We start from the raw sequence: 21773 nt of genomic DNA on the forward strand, positions 1-21773 counted from the left end.
AGTTAATGTTGAAAATTTGGGGTTTCTAAACCCTCCATCTTGACTTCCACCACGTGTGGCGGTGCATGGGATCGTTCACGAGTGTTGTCTAGGTTTTAAATACCTTCTAGTGACCATGTGAACCTATGTCTAGCTCAGTTTCCAAAGATTCAATTGTTTGGTGTGGTGATCAATTTGGACCGCCACTTGTTTGTGTGATTGACGACAATTCGACCATTGGATCATAATGAAACTTTAGTATGTTATTCTCGAAGCATAATGTGGATTTTGGGAAGTTATGGATCATACATCTGATTTGCGGATCGTTGTGGACCCCATCGTTGATCGAGAGTTGAATTATGGTCAACATGTCTTGGAACGTTCTAAATAATAAAATTAGTACTATGGGAGACTTAAGTGAAGTCTAATGGGCCTACATTGGTTAGAGAGTGACTTGAACATATGTGATATGGTTATTACCTTGATTTCTTATATTGGTATTATATGTGAATTTGACTTGGTCTTATAAGGTGATTCTATTGAAATGTGATTATATATATATATATATATATATATATATATAAGTATGTATGTATGTATATATATATAAGTATGTATGTATGTATTTAGCCATAGACCTATGTTTAATAAACATGATTTGACTTGTGTACTGATGATGATCGTGATATGTGATTTGACATGCATATTCGAAAGGTGGTTGATTTACATAGATGGTATGATATGATGAAATGTGAGTGACTTTAATATATGTGAATATGAAATGGTTTTATAATCATTTTTCCTATAAATTGTTAATTTTCATATTTAGCCAATGATATTGTTATATGAAGTGGGATTTGACGTGCATATTGGAAATATGGTTTGTTTTGTATGATTGGCTTGATTTGATGAAGGTGAGGGCTAGTGGTGGACCGTTAACCCATTGTCATGGGGTTTGTTGTTTTGAAACATGTGTCAATGCTCGTTTCATTATTTCATTTCTTGTTTCGTTAAGCCTTTATAACTTGAGTAACTTGATTCATGTGTTGTTTCATTGATTGGTGGTTATGCAATGTAATCCGCGATTCCGTTGAGTGATTGTCCTGAATCGTATCCTGGTTTGGATTCCGTTGAGTGATGGTCCGGAATCCTTCCTACTCCACTCCGCGATTCCGTTGAGTGATGGTCATGAATCGTATCTTGGTTTGGGTTCCGTTGAGTGATGGTCCGAAATCCCTCTTACTCCGCGATCCCGTTGAGTGATGGTCTGGGATTGTATCCACCCTGGTTCACTGAGTTTAGTTTGAGATGGTTGCAAAGGTGTGGGCTTTGGATGAATAGTGTTGCCCTAATTCAACTTTCATTGTGTGTATGTGAATATGGGTGTGAGATGTTATGGTTGTTTGAAATGAACTTTTGGATGTCTGGGTGACTCCCTCGGAGTTTTCAAAAGTTTGGTATTGATTTCTTATAAAAGATTTATATTCAGGTTTATAAATTATGATTGATGGCTGGTTTTATTATTATATCACATGTTTATTTTATTGTCCCTCACCCGAGCCTCTCAGCTTATCTGAGTGCTTGATTTGCCAGTGCACCAATTCCATAATATTGGCATTGACTTTACATATGACAGGTCTGGGTAGATTATGAGAAACCGCTTGATATTTTGGTTCCGTTGAGTGGTCTGGAACCCAATATTGTTGGATTCCGTTGAGTGGTCTGGAATCCTTGCTCTTGTTCATTCCGTAAGGTGATCTTAGAACCCTAAATTCGAGTAGATGAGAATTAACCACAATAGATATTGTGAAAATAAATTAGAATTACCATGTTATTATTCATAACCCAAGTTGGGAATTATGTAGAGTTCTTTAATTAAATTCGTGAAAGGATATGTTATCTCTCTGATTGATTAACGTAATTAAATATTAATATTGTGCTTCGTGATTCCTTGATATGTTACAAGCTATGTATTGAGATATAATGTTGGAAGTATAGTGATTAGTATGATGAAGTGAAATGTGATTTGACTTGTGTATTGGAAATGGTTGTGACATGTGATTGAAATGCATATTGAATTGCGTGGGAGATGTGAGGTCTAGTAAATGACCGATAACCCATTGTGATGTGGATTTGTGCTCAATATTGCTTCGTTTCGTTGAGGTTCATGAATTGGGTAACTTGAATCATGTCTTGTTCCTTTGAGCCATTGTTATGCTTCTTGGACTTCCGTTCAATTTGGTTGGGTGGTCTGGAACTGAGTTCTGTTTGGATTCCGCTGAGTGATGGTCCGGAATCCCCTTTGGAGCCTTGGTCCGTTGGGTGGTCCAAAATCCCCTTTTCCAAAGATGTAGTCTTCAACTAAATTATGTTGCTTTAGCCTTGCATTTCGACTTGTTGTATGTGTTATTGATGATGTGATGGTTGACATTATTGATGGATGTGATTATGGAATGACGTTGGATATGAGTGTGGTTATCATGAGTATTTTAGTTGATTAATATTTCTAGAGAATAATGTGTACTTTGTTAATTCTTAACTATGTTACACACTACGAAATGCGATTTTATGTGGGAAACGTGATGAATTATGTGATGGATGAAGTGGAAATGTTAATCGTTATGTGGGAGTGTTATGTTGGATATCATGGTTATTTTTATGATTAGACTTGTTGATAAATGTGGCTAGAGAATGGTATTGTGCTTCGTTGGTTCTTTGAAATGATATATGTTGTGATTTGCGGTATCATGTTGCGACATAATGATTTATACATAGATGGAGGGGAAATCATGATTTTCAGGTGGGTTTGTTATGTAACCCTGAGTCAAGTAATTTCATGCTTGTCAAGTTCTATTGATTGATTGAGAAACGTTATGTCTTTCGACTTAATCGGACTGTGTTATATGTCAATTATTGTGCATGACGAACTACGAATGGCTTGATCCCTGTCTAGGGTATGTAGGCAGTCTAATAGGGAGGTTAGATGCAGCCATAATGCATACGAAAAATAACTATGCAATTCGATTATTGAGTTGTGCTTGCCCATATCCCGGAGGTGGAGTATGATAGATACAGATTTTTGGTGACGTTACGTGTCAATTCTGGACGTATGTCGGGATTGGGCCGTGACAAATTGACTAGAAAAAGAAATATTATAAAAGAATATCAATATTAAGGACTCGTTTGATAAACTACTCAACTTTTACATTATGTTTGGATGAAGAAAATAAACATGAAATTTTAGTAAAAGTCAGAATTTATAAGCTAAATTATATTAATTCCTTTATTTGGATTCATAAACATAAAAAATTAGAATTTTCAGGTGAAAAAAAAAAAAAAACTTGAAATTTGGGACGCACTAGGATTCTCTCCCCTCCTCTCACATTCTTTTATTTTGTCTTTCTCTTGTTATAAAAAAATAATGTAAGATAATGACATAGCTTAATCATGATCATTCAAATAGGAGAGGAGGAAAGGGGAAGGAAAAAAAGATGGGAAAAAATCCTACTTCAATTGAGACATAGCTCACCATTTTTCGGGTCACAACATGCATGCTCTTGGTCGAACCCTTCTCAAAAGATCAAGACGGGATAAATGGGAGCACACAGTGGCCGAGACAATTTGAGATGAGCTAAGAGAAATTGTGTTGAATGTGACCAGCCATATTCATGCACAAACCGAGGGCCGTAAGTGTGAGGTCAACTTAGGTGGCAGAATATGAAGTGTAACTTTATGGCAGGTGTAAGAATACCACACTTTATTTGTTATTGTGCTTTCTTTATGCCAAAGGGTGTTTCAATAGACCATTTTCTAACTCAAGACGAAATTGGAAGATCAAAACAAGAGAGATGAAGGTGAAGGAGAAGGATAAATAATCACAATTAATTCCATAACCAAGAGCCTCACAATGGGCTAAGCCACACAATGGTTTAACAATAACATTCAATTTCATTTTTGGCGAGAATAGAACCTAAGACATCTCACTTACAAGTGAAGAGGAATATCACTAGACCGTAGTACTAAGTGGCACATTCACATCTTTACTTCAACACTTCATTCATCATTTCTTTCACATATTTTTCTTATTTAAGGATGTGATGAAATGGTACCACGTTGTCATCAAAAGAGGAATAACTCATTACATGTAAGGAACGAACAATGTCATTAGTTTGATTATGTTAGAGCATCTCTAGCCAGCATATAACTAAATGTTAGGTCAATCTCAAGCTAACACAACCAAATTGGTTGAGGAATAGGAAACTCCATGGGCCCGTGCAATATTTCCACGATATCGTTATAACCAATTTATGGGACTGGGCCGGAAATGTTATTGCCTTATCATTAGCTCGGGTAGTCCCCATTTCCATTTTTTTTTCGACTCTTTAGGGAGCTAACGGAGTTCATGCTCATACCATTGTGCAAAGGCAATACTCCTCTCTATCACTGTGGTAAAGAGCCACTTGCCCCATTTCCAATGTTTCAGTCACCTTTCAATTACTCCTTTAATTATGTCCAAGGAAATTCTCTTTGACATTTTTTTAGATGTATTGTGCAATTAGGTAAGGAAAATATTGTTTAAGGTACGCCCATTATGACTAAATGACACCAAAGGTTTTCTTCAAGGAGATGCCATAATTTACATGACAACTGAGTCATTTGACTATTTTTAAGAGTCTTTTTTACAACAAATAAAAATGTAAAATGGAGTCAATTTCATTATTTAATGTGTGAGGTGCCATAATCACCAATAAGATACAACTTTTAAACTATTTAAACTTTTTTCTCCTTTAAAACTGTATCACTGTGGCCCAATGTATAATAAACAATAATTTAACATATCTCTTAAATAAATAAATAAAATTTGACACCAACTATTCTTCTCAAATTAAAATTTTGACAATTCATATTTGACATCTTCTACAAAAGAATGAAAACTGAATGTGATATCAATTATAGAAATCAATCTCATACAGGAGGCCAAAAATTTTGAGTGCTGTGAGAGTGAATTTTATATATATTTTTATTTTTTATACCACTATAATTACAAGAGAGAAAATAGGTAGCCAATCATAAAATAGAGAAAAATAAAAAATAGATGGGTTCTACATTTAATATATAAAACTCATCCATGTCAAATTCACACCATTGTGACAAAGGTAGTGTTATCCACATACCAATTTTTACTTCTCACCCATCTCATGTTATTTTCTGTTATTTAATCTTCTTCGTATCATTTGATCTAAAGGTCGAAAATTGAGAATGTGTGGAAAATAAAAAAGAGTGTGTGGATAACACTACTGTGTAACAATAGTTTAATACAAATTAAATTCAAGTGTCTGGTTCTTATATATACATCACACACTCATTTAAACTACTATAAAATACCTAAAGATGCTCTTAGAAGCAACATGAAACCAACATGGGTCATTGGTTGTTAACTTCAAAAACCTTACGTATATTAAACGAAACAATTTGAACCGAATCGAACCCCACCAAATAATACGTTTCGACGGTTTTGTTACGGGTGTCATATTACACTGTTATCCTAACACAAGTCATACGCATGCAGTATTGTTTTTCAGGAGCCAACTCTCCAAAGCACTCATAATCTCTCACTCACTCACTCACTCACTCTCTCTCATCGAGCCTCTGCTGGTAGAGCAGTGCTGCCTCGCAGGTGCCACCACTGTTCGAGTACAGTCGTGGCTGGAGCGAGCTCAGGAACAGACTGTGTTAGGAGATTGAACGCGGTGGTGGAGACAACGGCAATGGATGTAGTGGAGTTGAAGAAGGGGATTGCTGAGCTTTACGACGAGTCATCTGGCTTGTGGGAGAACATTTGGGGGGACCACATGCACCACGGCTACTACGACCCGAACGCCGACGTTTCGGTCTCCATTCCTGACCATCGCGCCGCCCAGATTCGCATGATCGACGAGGTCCTCCGATTCGCCGGCATTTCTGGTCTCTCTATTTTTATCTTTAATTGGGTGATTTCATAAATTAATTAACTTTGGGGTAATATTGTAATTTAAATTTGAGATTGGTTTTTGCAGAGGAGCCCCCAATTAGAATTCCCAAGAATTTGGTGGATGTGGGATGTGGGATCGGAGGGAGCTCCAGATATCTGGCCAGTAAATATGGCGCCAATGCAAAAGGCATCACCCTCAGCCCTGTGCAGGCTGAAAGGGCCAATGCTCTTGCTGCTGCTCAAGGGTTGGCCAACCAGGTATCCTCATCTTATTTCTAGGCTTAGCCGGAATCCGGTTAATTGGAATAAATGTTCGTCTGAGGCTGTTTTTGTAGGAAATCATTAAGCACTTTTGTTCATTGAAGGGTATTTTTGTAAATTCATGTTAAAAAAAAAATCTAAAAACCTTAAATTTTGGAGCTGGTCGTTACAGTAGTGCATTTTTAAAAAGTGCCCCAAAAAATGCTTCTATGATCCAGAAACATTTTAAAGTTTTTTAGCCAAACATGTCACGAATACTTTTGGTTGTCAAAAAAACACTTTTAGCTATTTCAAAAGTTACAACATCAAAAGCTAATTACCAACTACCGTTTGCGTAACTGAATTAAATGAAGGGAACTTTTGTCCATCATTTGCAGGCCTCATTTGAAGTTGCAGATGCTCTGAACCAACCATTTCCTGATGGGGAGTTTGATCTGGTATGGTCCATGGAGAGTGGAGAGCACATGCCTGACAAAGCCAAGGTATACCTCTTTCAAGACTAAACTGATTGATAATAGAGCATGATTTGTATAAAAATTCTACATTGCGGTTAATTGCACTTTTTGAATGCGGACATGTTGTTGATATGTTGTCAAATATGATATCGATGTCTTTAATATTGTTGATAATGTGGATTTACAATTGTCGATGTGTTGTAAATACGACTGTTTGATATGTCGTATTTCGTAGCAAGTACAACTGCAACTTTGAAAGACTCTGTTAAAACTCTTTGTATAAATACTTGCCTTAATATTCTTTTTCGCTCTTCTTAAAACTGTGCAGTTTGTGAATGAGTTGGTTCGAGTTGCTGCACCAGGAGCAACAATAATAATGGTCACATGGTGCCATAGGGATCTTGGTGCTTCTGAAACAACCTTGAAGCCAGATGAGAAACGCCTCCTGGACAGGATATGTAGTTCTTTCTATCTGCCAGCCTGGTGTTCCGCTGTTGATTATCTCAAATTACTCGAGTCCCATTCGCTCGAGGTAAATTACTTGCTCAAATAGAGGAATGATTTTCGCAGATCAATATAAACAAGCGGGTGCAAGGGGAGAAAAAGGGCGTGCGAAAATCACTTCCCGCTCAAATATTGGCTGGACAAGTACAGTCTTTTTGAGTTAACAACTTGGCGTCTTTACATCAACCTGCAATAACATTTGAAACCTTCCTTGGCAGGACATCAAGGCAGAAGATTGGTCCCCGTATGTTACCCCATTTTGGCCTGCAGTTATCCGCTCGGCATTGACATGGAAAGGTTTTACATCGCTGTTGCGCACGGGTATGAACTTAGCGTTTCTTCCCAACTAAACCTTTCAATACCAAACTTTTCTTTAGTGGGAAAAGATGCACATTTCGTACTACATTGCTTGATTTCCACATGTTTATGTCTCTAGTTGCAGATACAGTCTTAGCTTTCATTTTTCAATCTATACAATTGTGTTTGTTGATTGTTTTTTGGTCGAAAAACCCAGTGTAACTGTGTTTCTTGATTTGAATTGATTAGGAATAAAAACAATCAGAGGAGCATTGGTAATGCCACTGATGATCCAAGGATTCAAGAAGGATCTAATCAAGTATGCAGTGATTACGTGCCGAAAGCCGGAATAAACGCTGCCGAATGAAGGGGGTTTCGGCGCTGTGATGGCCAGAAACAGAATCAAGGGCTGCATCTAGTTCCTCCCCAATAAATTTAGTGATCATACTTTAAATATTTGTGCTCTTCTGGAAAGGCTTTAGACTTTGAAGCCTTTTGAAACAACCTTGTGAAGTGCTTGGAGTGTGTATAGCGTGTTTGGTGCGTGTGTGGAGTGTGTTTGTTGTGTGCAGGAAGAGGTTGCAGTATGGCTAGTTTGTGTTGGAATGAGTTAATTATGTGATTTGCTTTGTCAGAATTTGAATATTTTTAAGTTACATTTCATAAAAACAAATTGAGATCAACTAAATAAATTTTGAAAAATTGAGGAAAAAAATTAAAAAAAAAAAAAAAACTGGTTTAAATATAGGGTGGTGCTACATCTCGTTTTATTTCTCACATATCTCTCTCAATTTTTGATCGTCGGATTGAATAAACTAAAGAAGGTCTAAGGACATAAATTAACAAAGATTATGTGTAAGGTAAAAATAAGTGTGTGTATAGCACCACCTAATTAATAGAACGAACATTAGTGAATTAAATAGTTAATTGTTTTGAAAAAGAAGAATCGGTAGATATGGAATCCGCACAAATGTATTAACATAGTTAATTTTTGCCACTGCAATGGTAACTAAGTCACTCAAGATTGTGGGCGAACCAACATGGTATAGTAGGAAATGGGCAATAACACCATGGGCTACCTTCTTCTAGCAAATAGTTTTGTTTATAACCATGTACGAAATCCATCAAAATACACTTTTTAAGAAAAAGGTTTACAGTTGCCAACTGTTATACGCGGTAACCCCCGCCCACCAAATAATGGTGACCTTTAGAGCGAGGAGAACAACTTACATACATTTTTATCGCGACGTTTAATGTCCATATTATGACAACTTAAATTTTCATATATCTTTGTATCATTATAAAGAATGCGACAATAATGGTTCAGTGGTAATTTTACTAAATGTTACAATATTATTATACTCGTAGCATGTAAATTATTTTCGCGATCAATGTCAAATGGTCAACCTAATAAATGACGTGATGAAATTACCAATTTTGGAATGCCTGGCCTAGATCTCGTTATCTCTCTCTCTCTCTCTCTCTCTCTCTCTCTCTCTCTCTCTCATATGATGTAATCTCCCTCCCTATATATATGTGCACAAATCAGATTTCATCCACTCACTCCGCTGCCGCTGAATTGTCGCTTCTTCGCTCAATTCTCTCTTTCTCTGCCATTGAATTGAAAATATCTCATCCTTATACATTTTCCCGGAAAGTTCAAGAAAGGAAAAGAAAAGGAAAACCAAGCACCACCACCGCATTTACAGCAAGATCTGCGCCGATTACACTCTCTTGGTACTGCTCCTTCTCTCTCTAGTTCTGCAACTTTGTGTGTGTTTCTGGGTTTATGGTGATTACGATTTAGCTTCCGTGTTTATGTTTCTGCATTTTCTCCAAAACCAAAAAATTGGGGTTTTCTGAATTTCTTGTATGAATATCTTTGGTCGTGGATTTATGCTGATTAACTCACATTTGTTTTACATTTTTATATTACGTAGAACCCAGAATTTTGTTTTGTTTTTTTTTTTTTTTTTGGTTTTTTGTTTAATTTAACTGAAAATGATGGAAAATTAAGGAATTAAATGCAGGATTTTTGCTAATTGAGACTCAGAAACTAGAATTGCATATTTTTGGAAATGAATAATTGACCCATTGCAGCAGAAAGTGTTAAGATCCACAATTTTCCTTCATTTTCTTGGTAACCAAACAGTGGTCTTACTAACACACTAGTGTTCTTGTTGTTTGTGATGTCTAAGATCTCAAACTAGTAAATAAGAACAACCCCTTTGTTATTGTCTTTGAATTTCAATTCAGATCTGTGAATTGTATGCCTTGGTGGCAGTTCATGTCAATTGGAATAATCTTTTCCTTGTTCAGCAATTAATCGACTAGTTAAAATTCGGTATTTGTATAAATCGGTCATTTCCCTGCTTGGATTTTAGAAAAATTGTCTTGTAAATTTGTAATCCATGGTTTATTCCTTGCCATGAAAATCCTATATCCGTCGGATAAAGGAACGATTTTCATTGTTTATTTGTAAACTCATTGTCTGAATAATCCTTTGCAGTATCAGCTAAGATGGGTTCGAGTGATGGGAAGATTCATCAAGTGACTTCTAATGGCAACATTAAGGAAAATCCCCTTAAGATCTTTGTGGGTTATGATCCGCGTGAAGATCTCGCATACGAGGTCTGTCGCCATTCAATTTTGAAGCGGTCTTCAATCCCTGTTGAGATCATACCAATCAAACAATCAGAGATGCGAAAGGAGGGCCTCTATTGGCGTGAACGAGGACAATTTGAAAGCACCGAGTTCTCTTTTTCCCGGTTCTTGACTCCACATTTGGCGAGTTATGAAGGCTGGGCAATGTTTGTGGATTGTGATTTTCTTTACCTTGCTGACATTAAGGAGCTGCGAGACTTGATTGACGATAAGTATGCTATAATGTGTGTTCAACATGATTATACCCCGAAGGAGACAACAAAAATGGATGGAGCAGTGCAAACCGTGTATCCGAGGAAGAACTGGTCTTCCATGGTGTTGTATAACTGTGGGCATCCCAAGAACAAGGTCTTGACACCTGAGGTTGTGAATAAGGAAACGGGTGCTTTTCTTCATAGGTTTCAGTGGCTCGAGGACAATGAAATCGGGTCGATCCCATTTGTATGGAATTTTCTTGAGGGACATAACAAGGTTGTCGAAAATGATCCCCAAACACAACCCAAGGCTGTACACTACACTCGTGGAGGACCGTGGTTTGAGGCTTGGAAGCATTGCGAGTTTGCAGACCTGTGGCTGAACGAGAAGGATGAGTACGTGAAGGAATCAACGAAGAAAACAGCGACTTAGAAAGAATCGGTAGCTGTCGACTGGCGTACTCTATTTGAAGTTTGAGATTCGTTATTAAAGTTCATATTTATCCTGCTCCTCTAATTCTTTATGTGAAATGTGTTGAATGAATCCTAGAAGAAGTTAAGATGATTTTACTATTTGTTGTAGCAATTAGAAATTCCTTCTACAAATTGACCTTTGTTCAAAGGATCACATTCTTGTATAATTTGCAATTTCCATTGTATTATTTTTAACCATTTTCTTCCAAAAGCTTGTACTTTATGTTTGTTTGCCTAGAAAATAAAGGTATTTACGAAATTAAAAGTTTGCTTACTCTGATGTTGAGGCATTTTTAGAATCTTTTTAGTATTGCTCACAATATTTGATAGTTGCAATTGGCCTCTAAGTCTAAAGAAACACTTGCACGCGTTGAGGCGTTTATATCCCTCTTTCTGTCTTACTCATCAACCAACCATGCTATGAGTGAGATAAGAGGGGATATACAGTATACACAATGTGGGGGAGTTTTTCTCCCAAGTCCTGATCGCTTGCTATAAGTCTCGCTCTTTCAAGCAAGCCACAAGGTAATTCGAACGCTCTACCACATTCTGCATTGATCTCGTCCCCTAAATCCTTCTTATCAGAAAAGAAAAAAGTAATTTTCGCACACTTATTTTCTATATTTACACATTTCTTTTTATTTGTGATCTCTAAATTTTAAAAAATAAATATGCGATTAAGACATAAAGTAAAAATAAGGGCCAAAGAAGTAAATCTGTGTGCGGAAATCATTTTTTTCGTAAATTTATTAGTGAGGCTGCCAAATATATCGGCTTAGGCTCTTGGGTTGCTTCCTGTTAGATTTTGGGCCTGATTTGTCAAATAAAAACTGGATGTCCAAAAGACACCTTCTGGGCTGCCCAACCGAGGGGGCGTGAGACTATTGACACGTGTCACTTCCTCACTCTGCGTCATACTGTGTAGACTCCATATAAAATGATCCGCCTCGTTCCTCAAGATTAAAATTGGAACCAAAAAAGAAACCGAGAATTCGAAATTGAGATTCTGCAGAGCCTTCTAGAAAACCTAGCACTAGCAAGCAATGGAGTTTTGGGGTATTCCTCTCTCTCTCTCTCTCTGTAATTTTGAAAACCCCTCTCTTCCTGATCTTTTGATTTGTTGGGGTTTTGTTTTCTCGTTGCTGATTTTGCATTTTTATTTCTAACATTTTCGCCGTTTGGTTGCCGAGAAAATTCGAGGAAATGAGGGTTCTAGTCTGGTTAAGTTTTGATGCTGTGGGTATAAGCTCGTCGGAAGTTTATTTTTTTAAATTATATTTATTCTAGTATTTTTCTGGTTCCATGTTCTTCATTTAGAAATTAATTTACTGTGCTGGTTTGCTGAGAAAATAACTGAAAATATTAGGGCCTGTTTGGTATCCTATTTGAATTTTTTTTCAAAACATTTCTTAAGAATATTTCTTGAAAACAATTTGAGTTAAAAAATTAATTGGTTTGCGATTTAAAAATTTTGAATCTTACTTCTTAAACTAAACAAAGAAATCTAAAAAGAGGAGATCGCAGGAAGGGGAGAAAGAGGGGAGAGTAGGAAAGAGATTAAGAGATGATTGAAGAAAAAAGAAAGATGAGTGAGAGAGAATGGAAAGAATGAAGAGAGTAGATTGAAGGAGGGACAAAGGATAATGAAAAAAGAGAAAGAGAGAGAAAATGAGAGAGATTTGGAGTGAAAAAAGAAATGAGTGTGTTTAAGTTTAAAAACTTTATAAACTCATATTTTTAGATAATAAATTATATTTTTGAATTAGTCTTGAGTTCAAGTTTTGAAAATAGTTTTACCAAACAGGTTTTTAAAGCATAAAACTTGAAAATTAATTTTTACTTTAAAAAGTTAGATTCAAGTAGGGTACCAAACAGATCTTTATTTGTCTGATTGTTGATTTGTTAGGGTTTTTCTTTACGAAACATTTTTGCTGCTTGATTGCCGAGAAAACTAGGGAAAATGGAAGGACTAGTATGGTTAAATTTCCTTAGGGCTTAGTCTGGTTAAATTTTCATTGTGCTTGACTTAGACTTGGTTTGGATGATTTTGAAAAAAATTGGTATAAAAAAAAACTGGCAGTTGTTTTTATGTTTGGTAAACATTCAGCTTCAGCTTTTTTTCATAGTTTTGGATGAAAAAAACCCAAAAACAAGAAGCTGCAAAACTCAGCTTTGAAAAGCCAGCTTTTTTTCACATCTGTTTTACATAAAAATTTACCAAACACTATAATACTGTTTTTTTTTTCAAAAGCATTTTTACAAAATAGTTCACCAAACACTCTGCTGCTTATTCTCACAGCAAAAGCAGTTTTTTTTCAAACCAGCCCTTAGGGTTTTGAGCTTTTTTTTCTTTTTAAAATGTTTTGGTAAGTATTTTTCTGGCTTCATGTTGCTTATTTAGAACTTACTTCACTCTGTTTGTTTGCCGAGAAAATAAATGGAAAATATGTTTAGTCTTGTAAATGCACGTTCGTGTTAATTCTTTGTACATGTTGGAGATGTTATGGTAACAAAATTATAATCATTGTATTTCGTTTTGAACCAATGTAATGTGCTTGTGGTGAATACAATTGTATGTGATTTATGTTAAAGATGCTTTGTTATCTGTTTAGGAATCTCGTTTGTGTTTTTTCCATAATTGTTTTTGCGTTGGATTGATGTGATTCAGGAAACTCGTTTGCGTTTTTTCCCTTCCATGTTTAATTTTAATATATTATAAATGCGGTATTGAAAAGTACACAAGCTTGCATTTAAATGATTTTGATTTTTTCTTATTTTGGAAAATAGGCATCTTTTTCGTGTTCAGCATGCTTGTCACTAAATGATACGGTTTTCACTCTTTGAAACAGAACTTTGATGTCTTGTATTCATTCTGAAACTTGCCACATCAGTTTCCGGCCCTTTTTTATTTTCTTTGCTTTCAAATTTGCAGTTATTAATTACTACTTATTGTGACTCAATGTCCAGGTGCTGAGGTAAAAAGTGGTCAGTCTCTTGTTGTTGAACCTGGTAAAAAGCTCCTGCACCTTTCACAGGTACTCAGCGAGCCGTAAAATTTTGTGACCGTTAATTTTTCATTTTTCTGTTTCTTTTGCCTTTAATATATTGCGAAAATTGGTGTAAAAATTATTTTCGTAATGCAGGGTTGTCTTGATGACCTTAAGAAAGCGAAGGGAAGCGATCCTATTTCACTCTTTGCGAAAATTGGCAATCAGAAGCTTGCCCTTGGATTTCTTTCTGCTGACAAATACCCGCAGTTAATGTTTGATATTGTGTTTGATCAGAAATTTGAGCTATCCCATAACTGGAAAAATGGGAGCGTCCACTTCACTGGATACAAGTCTTTGGGATATCCTTTTTGTTAATGTCATTTCATGTTTAAATGGTGTGTCTTACATTGTACTCAATTCTTATATTATTTTCTTGATCGTTAAATTATTTGTTATCTCCTTGACTGTATTATGTTTCCTTTTCACTAATGAGGAGTCTGGTGAGTCCCTGTTATGATATTTGGTTCTATCATAGTTCTAACTTCCAATCGCATTTGATTCTTAAGCAGTTGATATGTTTTTTTGTCTAGATTCTGAAGAGGAGGATGCACCACCTATTAGGGCACCTACTCTGGTTGATAAGGGTAAAGATATGCTAATTCATTTTTTATAACTGGGATTTGAGTTTTATTTTTCTTTTCAATAACTTTATATTGTGATTTGGAACGAGTTGTCTTACAGGAAAGGCAAAGGTGAATGGTACTGAGGTAGCTAAAAAACCTAGTATATCTGAGCAAAAGGAAGCTAGTAGCGATGATGATGATGAATCTGACGATGAAGAGTTTGGTGATCAGGTATTCACATCTTTCAATTCTGTTTGAATTTCCTTTTCAGTAACTGAAATATTTTACCATATGTGAATGTCTAAGGTACCTTACCTACCATGGTTAACTGATAAAAGCACATCTGAATCAAACATTTCTTTGCCCGTCATCTCTGTATTTTAGGTATATTTAATAGTGGTGTTCCATAACAAATCTGAACAGAAAACACTTTATTTAGGTGTTACTTTTAGAAATATAGATCCTGGGGTTGGGAAATAATTACTTAGGTGTGACTACTAGTAGTTTGACATTTAAAACATTGAATTGGCATTCATGCCATAATATTCTGTTTACAGCACTCTGGAATGATCAACTTCTTGCATTTGAAACTGATTACTGAATTATTATTCGGAGACTAGAGTACTGAATATATCTTCCTGCCTGAGTTGTTTTACAGCCCTTGGCTAAGGGAGATAGCGGTGAAGATTTTGACGAAAGTGATGATGATTCTGATAGTGACGATGAAACTGATGACAGTGATGAGGATGAAGAGACTCCGAAGAAGGTGATAGTACTCCTATTATCAACGCCTTTAGTTTTTGATGTTGGAGAGTGCTTATATCCCTTCTGTGTTGTTATCGTTATCAAATTATTATTTCTAAGTAAATGTATTTGTCTTATTTGTTGTCAAGGCTGATGTTGGCAAGAAGCGACCTGCTGAGTCTACTAAAACACCTGCTAATGACAAGAAGCCAAAGTTCATTACTCCTGAAAAGGCTGGTCAGTTCTTTGTCTTCCGATGCTATTTTTTATGCTATTACCATTTTAATCATTTTGATGTTTGCTGTGGAATACACATATTACAAAGTTTTTAAGAAATTTAAACGTGTAAACATGGATTTGTGGTGGAATATGCTGACGACATTTGTATCATTTCAATTGAATATGTTATATATTACCGGTTAGCGACAATTCTGAAATGGAGATGTTTATTTGACTGCTAATTGTCCGTGCAGGTAGCAAGAAAGGCAGCGTCCACACTGCAACTCCTCACCCTTCAAAGCAGACTGGGAAAAAACCAGCTACTTCCGATCAGTCAAAGCAACAGGCTCCTAAACCAAGCGGTGCCTTCCATTGCCAACCCTGCAACAGGTAATTTTGTTTTATTTTTTGAAAAAGTTCCATTGTTGATAGTTTCTGTCTCCGCGTGAACGGAATTATAATTTCTTGTGCTGTGCTTCACGCAGGTCATTTAACTCCGATGGTGCGTTGCAAAGCCATACAAAGGCAAAGCACAGTGCTGCAAAGTGAAGGGCAGATTAGTCTCCTGCCTCCACCATCTTGATGTTTTGGGATTCGTGAGAAGAAAGAAGTAGGTTTAGTAAGATAACGGAGATATTAGCGTATTATTCGTTACTAACTTAACTGGTTCTGTTTGAACCGGCGTGGATGAGAAACTTTTGCAGTTGATCTGGGAGGCATCTTGCTACAACTATTTTGAATTCTATGGTTTTCGAATTTGAGACGTTGTGAGGAACTGTTGCGCATTTTACGTAGCTGCTTGTCACTTTCGTTTCAGAAATGGTTGTTTCGTTAGGAAGCTGTTAGGGGCCTTGGCCCATAAGCGGCTTTGCTTTTGTTAGCGCAAGTCCTCAGCTTGCTGTTATTGACGGCTTTGCTTTTGTTAGCGCAAGTCAAACTTCCATTGCGGATTCACGTGTCTATGAGAAAGGAACGGTTATAAATTGTCTAATTGTTGAAATGGCAGTTAATTGAAAGTTAGGAACAGATTCAATGAAGAAGGCTACAGAAAGCAAATACAAAGAAAATCGAAAAAAATGACTCTAAATGTTAAACCGTTATTCGACCGGTTTGGGATTAAATTTCCACTCAAAATGTAAACCTGGACTAAAATGCAATATGTTTGGTTTGGTTTGATTCGGCTTATTCAGAAATCATGTTAAACCGAACTAGGTTTTTGACTTAAAATAAAATAAATTTCAAACTGCATAGAAAGATTGTTAGTTATTAATTTTTTCACTTGAAATTTTGTTGTTGGTTATCACCCTTTTACTATTATGTATCATCACATGTATTGATATCAACCTTTAACGTGATTAGATTGTTAGGATGTTAAATTTTAAGTTGATGGAATGTTGAATGTCTGTTAGAATGCTAAATAATTACAATGGCAAATGATCGCTTTTATGGAAAGCACTTCTACTCTTAAGCACTCTTACAAAAAGATATACTTACTGTACTATTTTTGAAAAGTAAGTGACACTTGGTACATTATTTCTGAATGTAGGTGTCACTGTTAGCTTTTTCCTTCACATGTTGCTTTCGTTGTTTACCATACACTTAACTGTTTTTTCTTACAATTGCTTATTCTCACTTTTTTTTTCAAAGCACAGTAATACCAAACCAACACTTAATTTCGTGATACATTGTTAGAATTGTAATGGAATGTTTAGTGGATATTTTTTGCACACTTGTGTGCAATAAGGAAGATTCCGAGACTTGGAAGCCGTGGCGCACGCCTGCTGTACCAAAGGGAGTTTCTTGTTTTAGCAAGATCAAAATTGGGGGAGAGGATCCTCTCCGGACTCAAACCCACAGGATCCTCCAGATCTTCTTCTTTGAAGGCCAAGTCGGCGCCATCGGCCTTCCCGGAGTCAGCGTCGTGCTTCCCCGGAGTTGGCTGGTCTAATTTAAGCCCACAAATTGTATTATTTCTCTCTCTCTCTCTCTCCTCTCTCTCTCTTTCATTGTTAAACATCTGAGAACACCAATCGAAAAAGAAAATAAAACATGGGAAGCTTGAGAAGAAGCTTGATCACGAAGCCAACTCTGGGGAAGCACGACGCCGACTCCGGGAAGGACGACGACGCCTTCAAAGAAGAAGGATCTAGAGGATCCGGTGGGTTTGGGTCCGGAGAGGATCCTTTCCCCAAAATTGGGAACGCCAGTCCGTACTGCCCTACACGGTCGAACACCAGTCGAACCTACAAGCGTCCAAGCTTCTAAGGATTGATGAAATCTCGAGTTTTAGGATCCGAACTTTTAACGATCGGAGTTTCATTCTCTCGGTCACAGGTTTCCAGTATCCAATCCGGAAATTCGAGTTTCCATCTTAAAATGTCGAGAATTGGAGAAAGGTTTACTCGGTTCGGTTCATTAGCTAATTCGCTCCCGCCGGTGAAAAAGCTACGCAGTTTCGACAAAATTTTTACTGCGTACCGTTAAGCAAGGAGCCACATTCGCAATGACTTGGCTGGTGCTGGTAATCCTGTTTTCACAGGAACCCACGAGTTGGTCCGGAAAACAAACTATCAGCACGCCTACTACCTACGAAAATATGTAGACAGGAACTTACGGAAATAATAGTATATTAGCACCACCCGAATTAGCAAAAGCAGCAACAAAAGATCACGCTAACGATTCTAACAACATAGGGTAAAAAACTTAATAAGACATCTCAGAGAATATCTCAATTCCAGTAAACATTCATGTCTCTTACTTCCCATACACTAGGATGTTTCCTATAATAAAAACTCACCATTGCAAGCGGCAGACTCCTAAACCACGATCGAGAAATTACCTTACTGCCTGCAAAACGCTTCACACCGAATACTGGACATAGTTCTTGGACAACAGCCAACTTGTATACAAGTAACACGGTAAGCTGCTTGAGATAACTGAGTCTTGATCTCGGAAGCAGGTAGCTCGACTTTGTATCTATCATGCTACTACTTGTGTTGGTGCTGCTGAGGGTCGTTGAAGTACTGATCATTGTTCTCTGCAGAACCATCCCATTGATCATCATGATTGTTGCTGTTATTATTGTCATCATACTTATTTCCAGAATCCACCTGTTCCCTCTCCTTGTTCCATTGTTCGATCTTAGCCCTTCTTTCGGCACTACTTTCTCTGGCTGGAGGACTCCTCCTTCGCCCAGAGCCCACAGGGCTTCTACTTCTTCCTCTACGCCCAGGACTACGGCTTCTAGGCCTCCTGCTTTTATCATTGAAACGATGATCTCTCTCATCTTCTCCTCTTCTACCGAAACCACGACCTCCATGTGGGCGCTCCTGATAACCACCACGTTGATGCCTTTGAGGACTGCGGCTTCTGCTTCGACTGCGACTATGCCTTCGCTTGTTTCTCCCAAATAACCGCCTCCTCAACTCCCTAATAATTGACAAAATTATGTGCTATAAACAAACAAGTCTTAATGAAAATCATGCTGTTTGCAAAACATGAGAAAAGCACCATCTCACCTGCTAATTTTCTTCAAGTGCATGAAGTTGCAGTAGCCACCTCGATTGCATACATTTTCTTCATACTGCCTACAGGTAGCTTCACGAAAATCCGTCACCGGGGAAAAGTCGACAATGATGGGACGCCCTAGAATGTTTAACATTCATCATATTACCAAAACGTTAGTAATTGCATGATAGCAGTAACCCTACTACTACCAATAGTACTATCATTGTAAAGAAAGAACAATAAAAAGATCAGGAATAATAGGAGTGGCCACCACCCCACACACCCGACCAACAAAAAATATTGAAACTCTCCTGATTCCAACATGTACAATTAAAAGTAACTCAAATTGACCGGAACCCTACCGATATAATTTTAAGGATAAAGCTTCATTACATTAACTTGCAAATGGTTGTAATGATTAACAGTGTCACAAGTTACTGAGGAATTAAATACGCGTGCTCTCGTTTAATGGTCCAACAACTATAAGACAACCATGCAGTCATTTCTACGGATCAAGTTTTATGGTTGATGTATGAATCATCTACAAACGATTTTTAACCTTTATTTCTTCCTTTTTAAAGTAAATTTTGTAATCTACTAATGGGTAAACTTTATGGCCAATGGACACTCCCCCTTTCGGCCTAGATATAAAGATGAATAAAGTATGTTTGAACCAGAAAAAAAAACATAGAACTAGACACGGGTACACATATAAGAACCAATCCGTCTCTGTAATAGATAAGCATCAATTCAAGATCAGTCCAATTAAAGGAAAAACAAGAGTACAGCCAAAATACACATATCGGTGGATAACTATGAATTACCTGAACAAAATGTAGTTCATCAAATCATAATCTAAGATGAGTAAAAGACGGACCAAAGTACAATGCTTGTAGCTCAGAAAACCTAATTCGGCCGTTCCAACCCACTTGGGCTAAATTGGACATGGTCTGAAACTTTGAATCTCAATACCTAAAGACCTGAAACCAGATTTATTAATTAATCGTATTTACGGAACTGTCATAGTTTACGATAATGCCAAGCCAGGAAATAATTATGCAACACCATTACAAATTGAAATTTGAGTAACTCACTCAAATGATTGCAAATCTATAAAATAAGTATTGTCTTCTAACAATATACAAATAGAAATTTCTTATGTGAGATTGTGTGACTGCACAATTTACTTTCACCCGAAATCCAACAGTCTCAAGGCCAGCCCTGATAGACAGCATGTTTAAAATTCGAACAATCAAAAATTCGAAATAAACCCGGTCCGCTTTTATAGCTCGACTCTAAGTTGGAAGTTCAGCAATAACGTGCAAACTATAAACACTGAACTGCAATGTAGCACACTACATCTACTGATCATAAATCAATCAAAAGACAGGAAAGTGACTTCGGCGGAACATATTACAGCGGCAGATAAAGCCACTATACCATCATGACTATCGATCATGTTATCCGTAACATATCAAGATAAGATAAAGGAGGGGAACTAACCTGCATAGAACCTCCCAGTGAGATTCTGAAGCGCAGCTTGAGCATGGTCTTCCTCCCTGAACTGAACGTACACGTTACCAACCTACTCCCATAAACACATGAGCACAACCAATCAGTCCAACACCAAAGATCAAAAATTCAAAAACAAGGAGACACAGAAACCCTAGAAATTATACCATGTGATCAGCCAAATTGTCACAGATATTCAAGCTCTCGATCTGTCCGTACTTGCCCAGCTCCTCAAACAGATCCTCATAAAAATCCTGCATTCGAAACGAAAATCCAATTCGGATTAAAACCAAAATATATGTATAGATATATGGGGAGAGAGAGGGAGAGAGAGAGAGAAATGAGTGACCTCGAAGTTGTCCTGGATCTTGCGGGGGTCGATGGCTTGGCCCTTGGGGTCGACGCCGGGGTTGGTGAGCATATCGGGGTGCTGGTACATGTTGGAGAGGAGGAGGGTGGGGCTGATGCTGGGCTTGGTGTGGAGGCGGGAGCAGCGGTCGCCGTGCCGGCAAGCTCCGATCTTGAAGTAGAAGGGGCAGTTGACGCGGTCCTTCTCGGTGCCGAAGATGGATGCTAAGTGCTCCGCCATGGATGTGACCTCCGAATTGTGATTGTTTGATGCCTTTGACCTTGTTTTAGGGTTTTAAGTTTTATGAAACGCGCAGCGGCACCGCTATTGTTGCAGCTTGAATAATTGCCCCGTTCAAACTAATAAAGATAATATTTTGGTGACCTATTAACGTCAAGCAGGTTTGCCCGAGAGGTTAAGGGGGCAGACTTAAGATCTGCTGTACATAAGTACGCGTGGGTTCGAACCCCACAGCCTGCATTCTTTTTTGTTTTATTAAATTTTTTTGTGTTACTTGGTAGGACTACTTCTTAACCAACAGGATCCTCTTCGGATTCTTTTGGTGAGAATCATTTTTATTTAAAATTAAACACAAACAGCATCTAACAAAAATTGATCGCACGATATACGATAAACAAACACGATTCATCGAAATCCTCACGAAGATGATCTCGCTAGGATCCGGATTCACTTCTTAAGGGCAACTCTCGTGCTCCATGGGACTCTGAAGACCAAGCAAGACCAACATACAAAAGAATCTCAGCGAGCGGTACCTTACTCGATGTCTATGACGTTTTTTCTCCATACACACTAATATTCGACATTAAGGGGAGAGTGGCACTTGTGATAAGCCACACCATAGGTTAGTCATAGTACTTCAATAACTTGTCATTAATGTGAGTCAAACATAAAACCTTTCATTTACAAAAGGAGACAATAATTATGATGTTTCTTATCAATCTCAGACCAAATCAAACTTGAAAAACATTGAAGCGTTCTTATCAATCACAATCCAAAACGAACTTTTGAA

At 37.3% G+C, this 21773-nt stretch overlaps 4 protein-coding genes and 1 non-coding gene across 5 annotated transcripts; 4 read left to right on the top strand and 1 right to left on the bottom strand.

Annotated features, from left to right (window-relative positions):
* The first annotated feature begins 5645 nt into the window (after window positions 1-5645).
* Window positions 5646-8089, top strand: LOC137744597 (gamma-tocopherol methyltransferase, chloroplastic-like). The gene is made up of 6 exons (XM_068484372.2): window positions 5646-5943; window positions 6036-6208; window positions 6589-6693; window positions 6995-7198; window positions 7389-7491; window positions 7717-8089. Exons 1-6 carry the CDS (start codon window positions 5748-5750, stop codon window positions 7818-7820), a joined length of 885 nt encoding a protein of 294 aa, XP_068340473.2. The 5' UTR covers window positions 5646-5747; the 3' UTR covers window positions 7821-8089.
* Window positions 8090-8909: 820 nt separating this feature from the next.
* On the top strand, window positions 8910-11064 carry LOC137745678 (protein CDI). The gene is made up of 2 exons (XM_068485678.2): window positions 8910-9204; window positions 9977-11064. Exon 2 carries the CDS (start codon window positions 9988-9990, stop codon window positions 10756-10758), a length of 771 nt encoding a protein of 256 aa, XP_068341779.2. The 5' UTR covers window positions 8910-9204; window positions 9977-9987; the 3' UTR covers window positions 10759-11064.
* Window positions 11065-11733: 669 nt separating this feature from the next.
* Window positions 11734-16150, top strand: LOC137745248 (histone deacetylase HDT1-like). Its single transcript, XM_068485165.2, has 10 exons — window positions 11734-11855; window positions 13767-13834; window positions 13943-14148; window positions 14276-14289; window positions 14380-14433; window positions 14531-14643; window positions 15071-15178; window positions 15306-15393; window positions 15630-15765; window positions 15861-16150. Exons 1-10 carry the CDS (start codon window positions 11843-11845, stop codon window positions 15922-15924), a joined length of 864 nt encoding a protein of 287 aa, XP_068341266.2. The 5' UTR covers window positions 11734-11842; the 3' UTR covers window positions 15925-16150.
* A 1835-nt stretch (window positions 16151-17985) lies between these two features.
* Window positions 17986-21041, bottom strand: LOC137745035 (splicing factor U2af small subunit B). The gene is made up of 5 exons (XM_068484887.2): window positions 20744-21041; window positions 20562-20648; window positions 20386-20467; window positions 18894-19020; window positions 17986-18804 (listed from the first exon to the last, which is right to left on the bottom strand). The coding sequence occupies exons 1-5, from the start codon at window positions 20981-20983 to the stop codon at window positions 18363-18365; spliced, it is 978 nt and encodes a 325-aa protein (XP_068340988.2). The 5' UTR covers window positions 20984-21041; the 3' UTR covers window positions 17986-18362.
* Window positions 21042-21140: 99 nt separating this feature from the next.
* TRNAL-UAA (transfer RNA leucine (anticodon UAA)) lies at window positions 21141-21223 on the top strand. Its single transcript has one exon. It is a non-coding gene; the product is annotated as a tRNA-Leu (tRNA).
* Window positions 21224-21773: the final 550 nt, after the last annotated feature.

The sequence above is a fragment of the Pyrus communis genome, chromosome 12 (assembly GCF_041283825.1).
Source record: "Pyrus communis isolate YQ-2024b chromosome 12, ASM4128382v1, whole genome shotgun sequence".
Lineage (NCBI taxonomy): Eukaryota > Viridiplantae > Streptophyta > Magnoliopsida > Rosales > Rosaceae > Pyrus > Pyrus communis.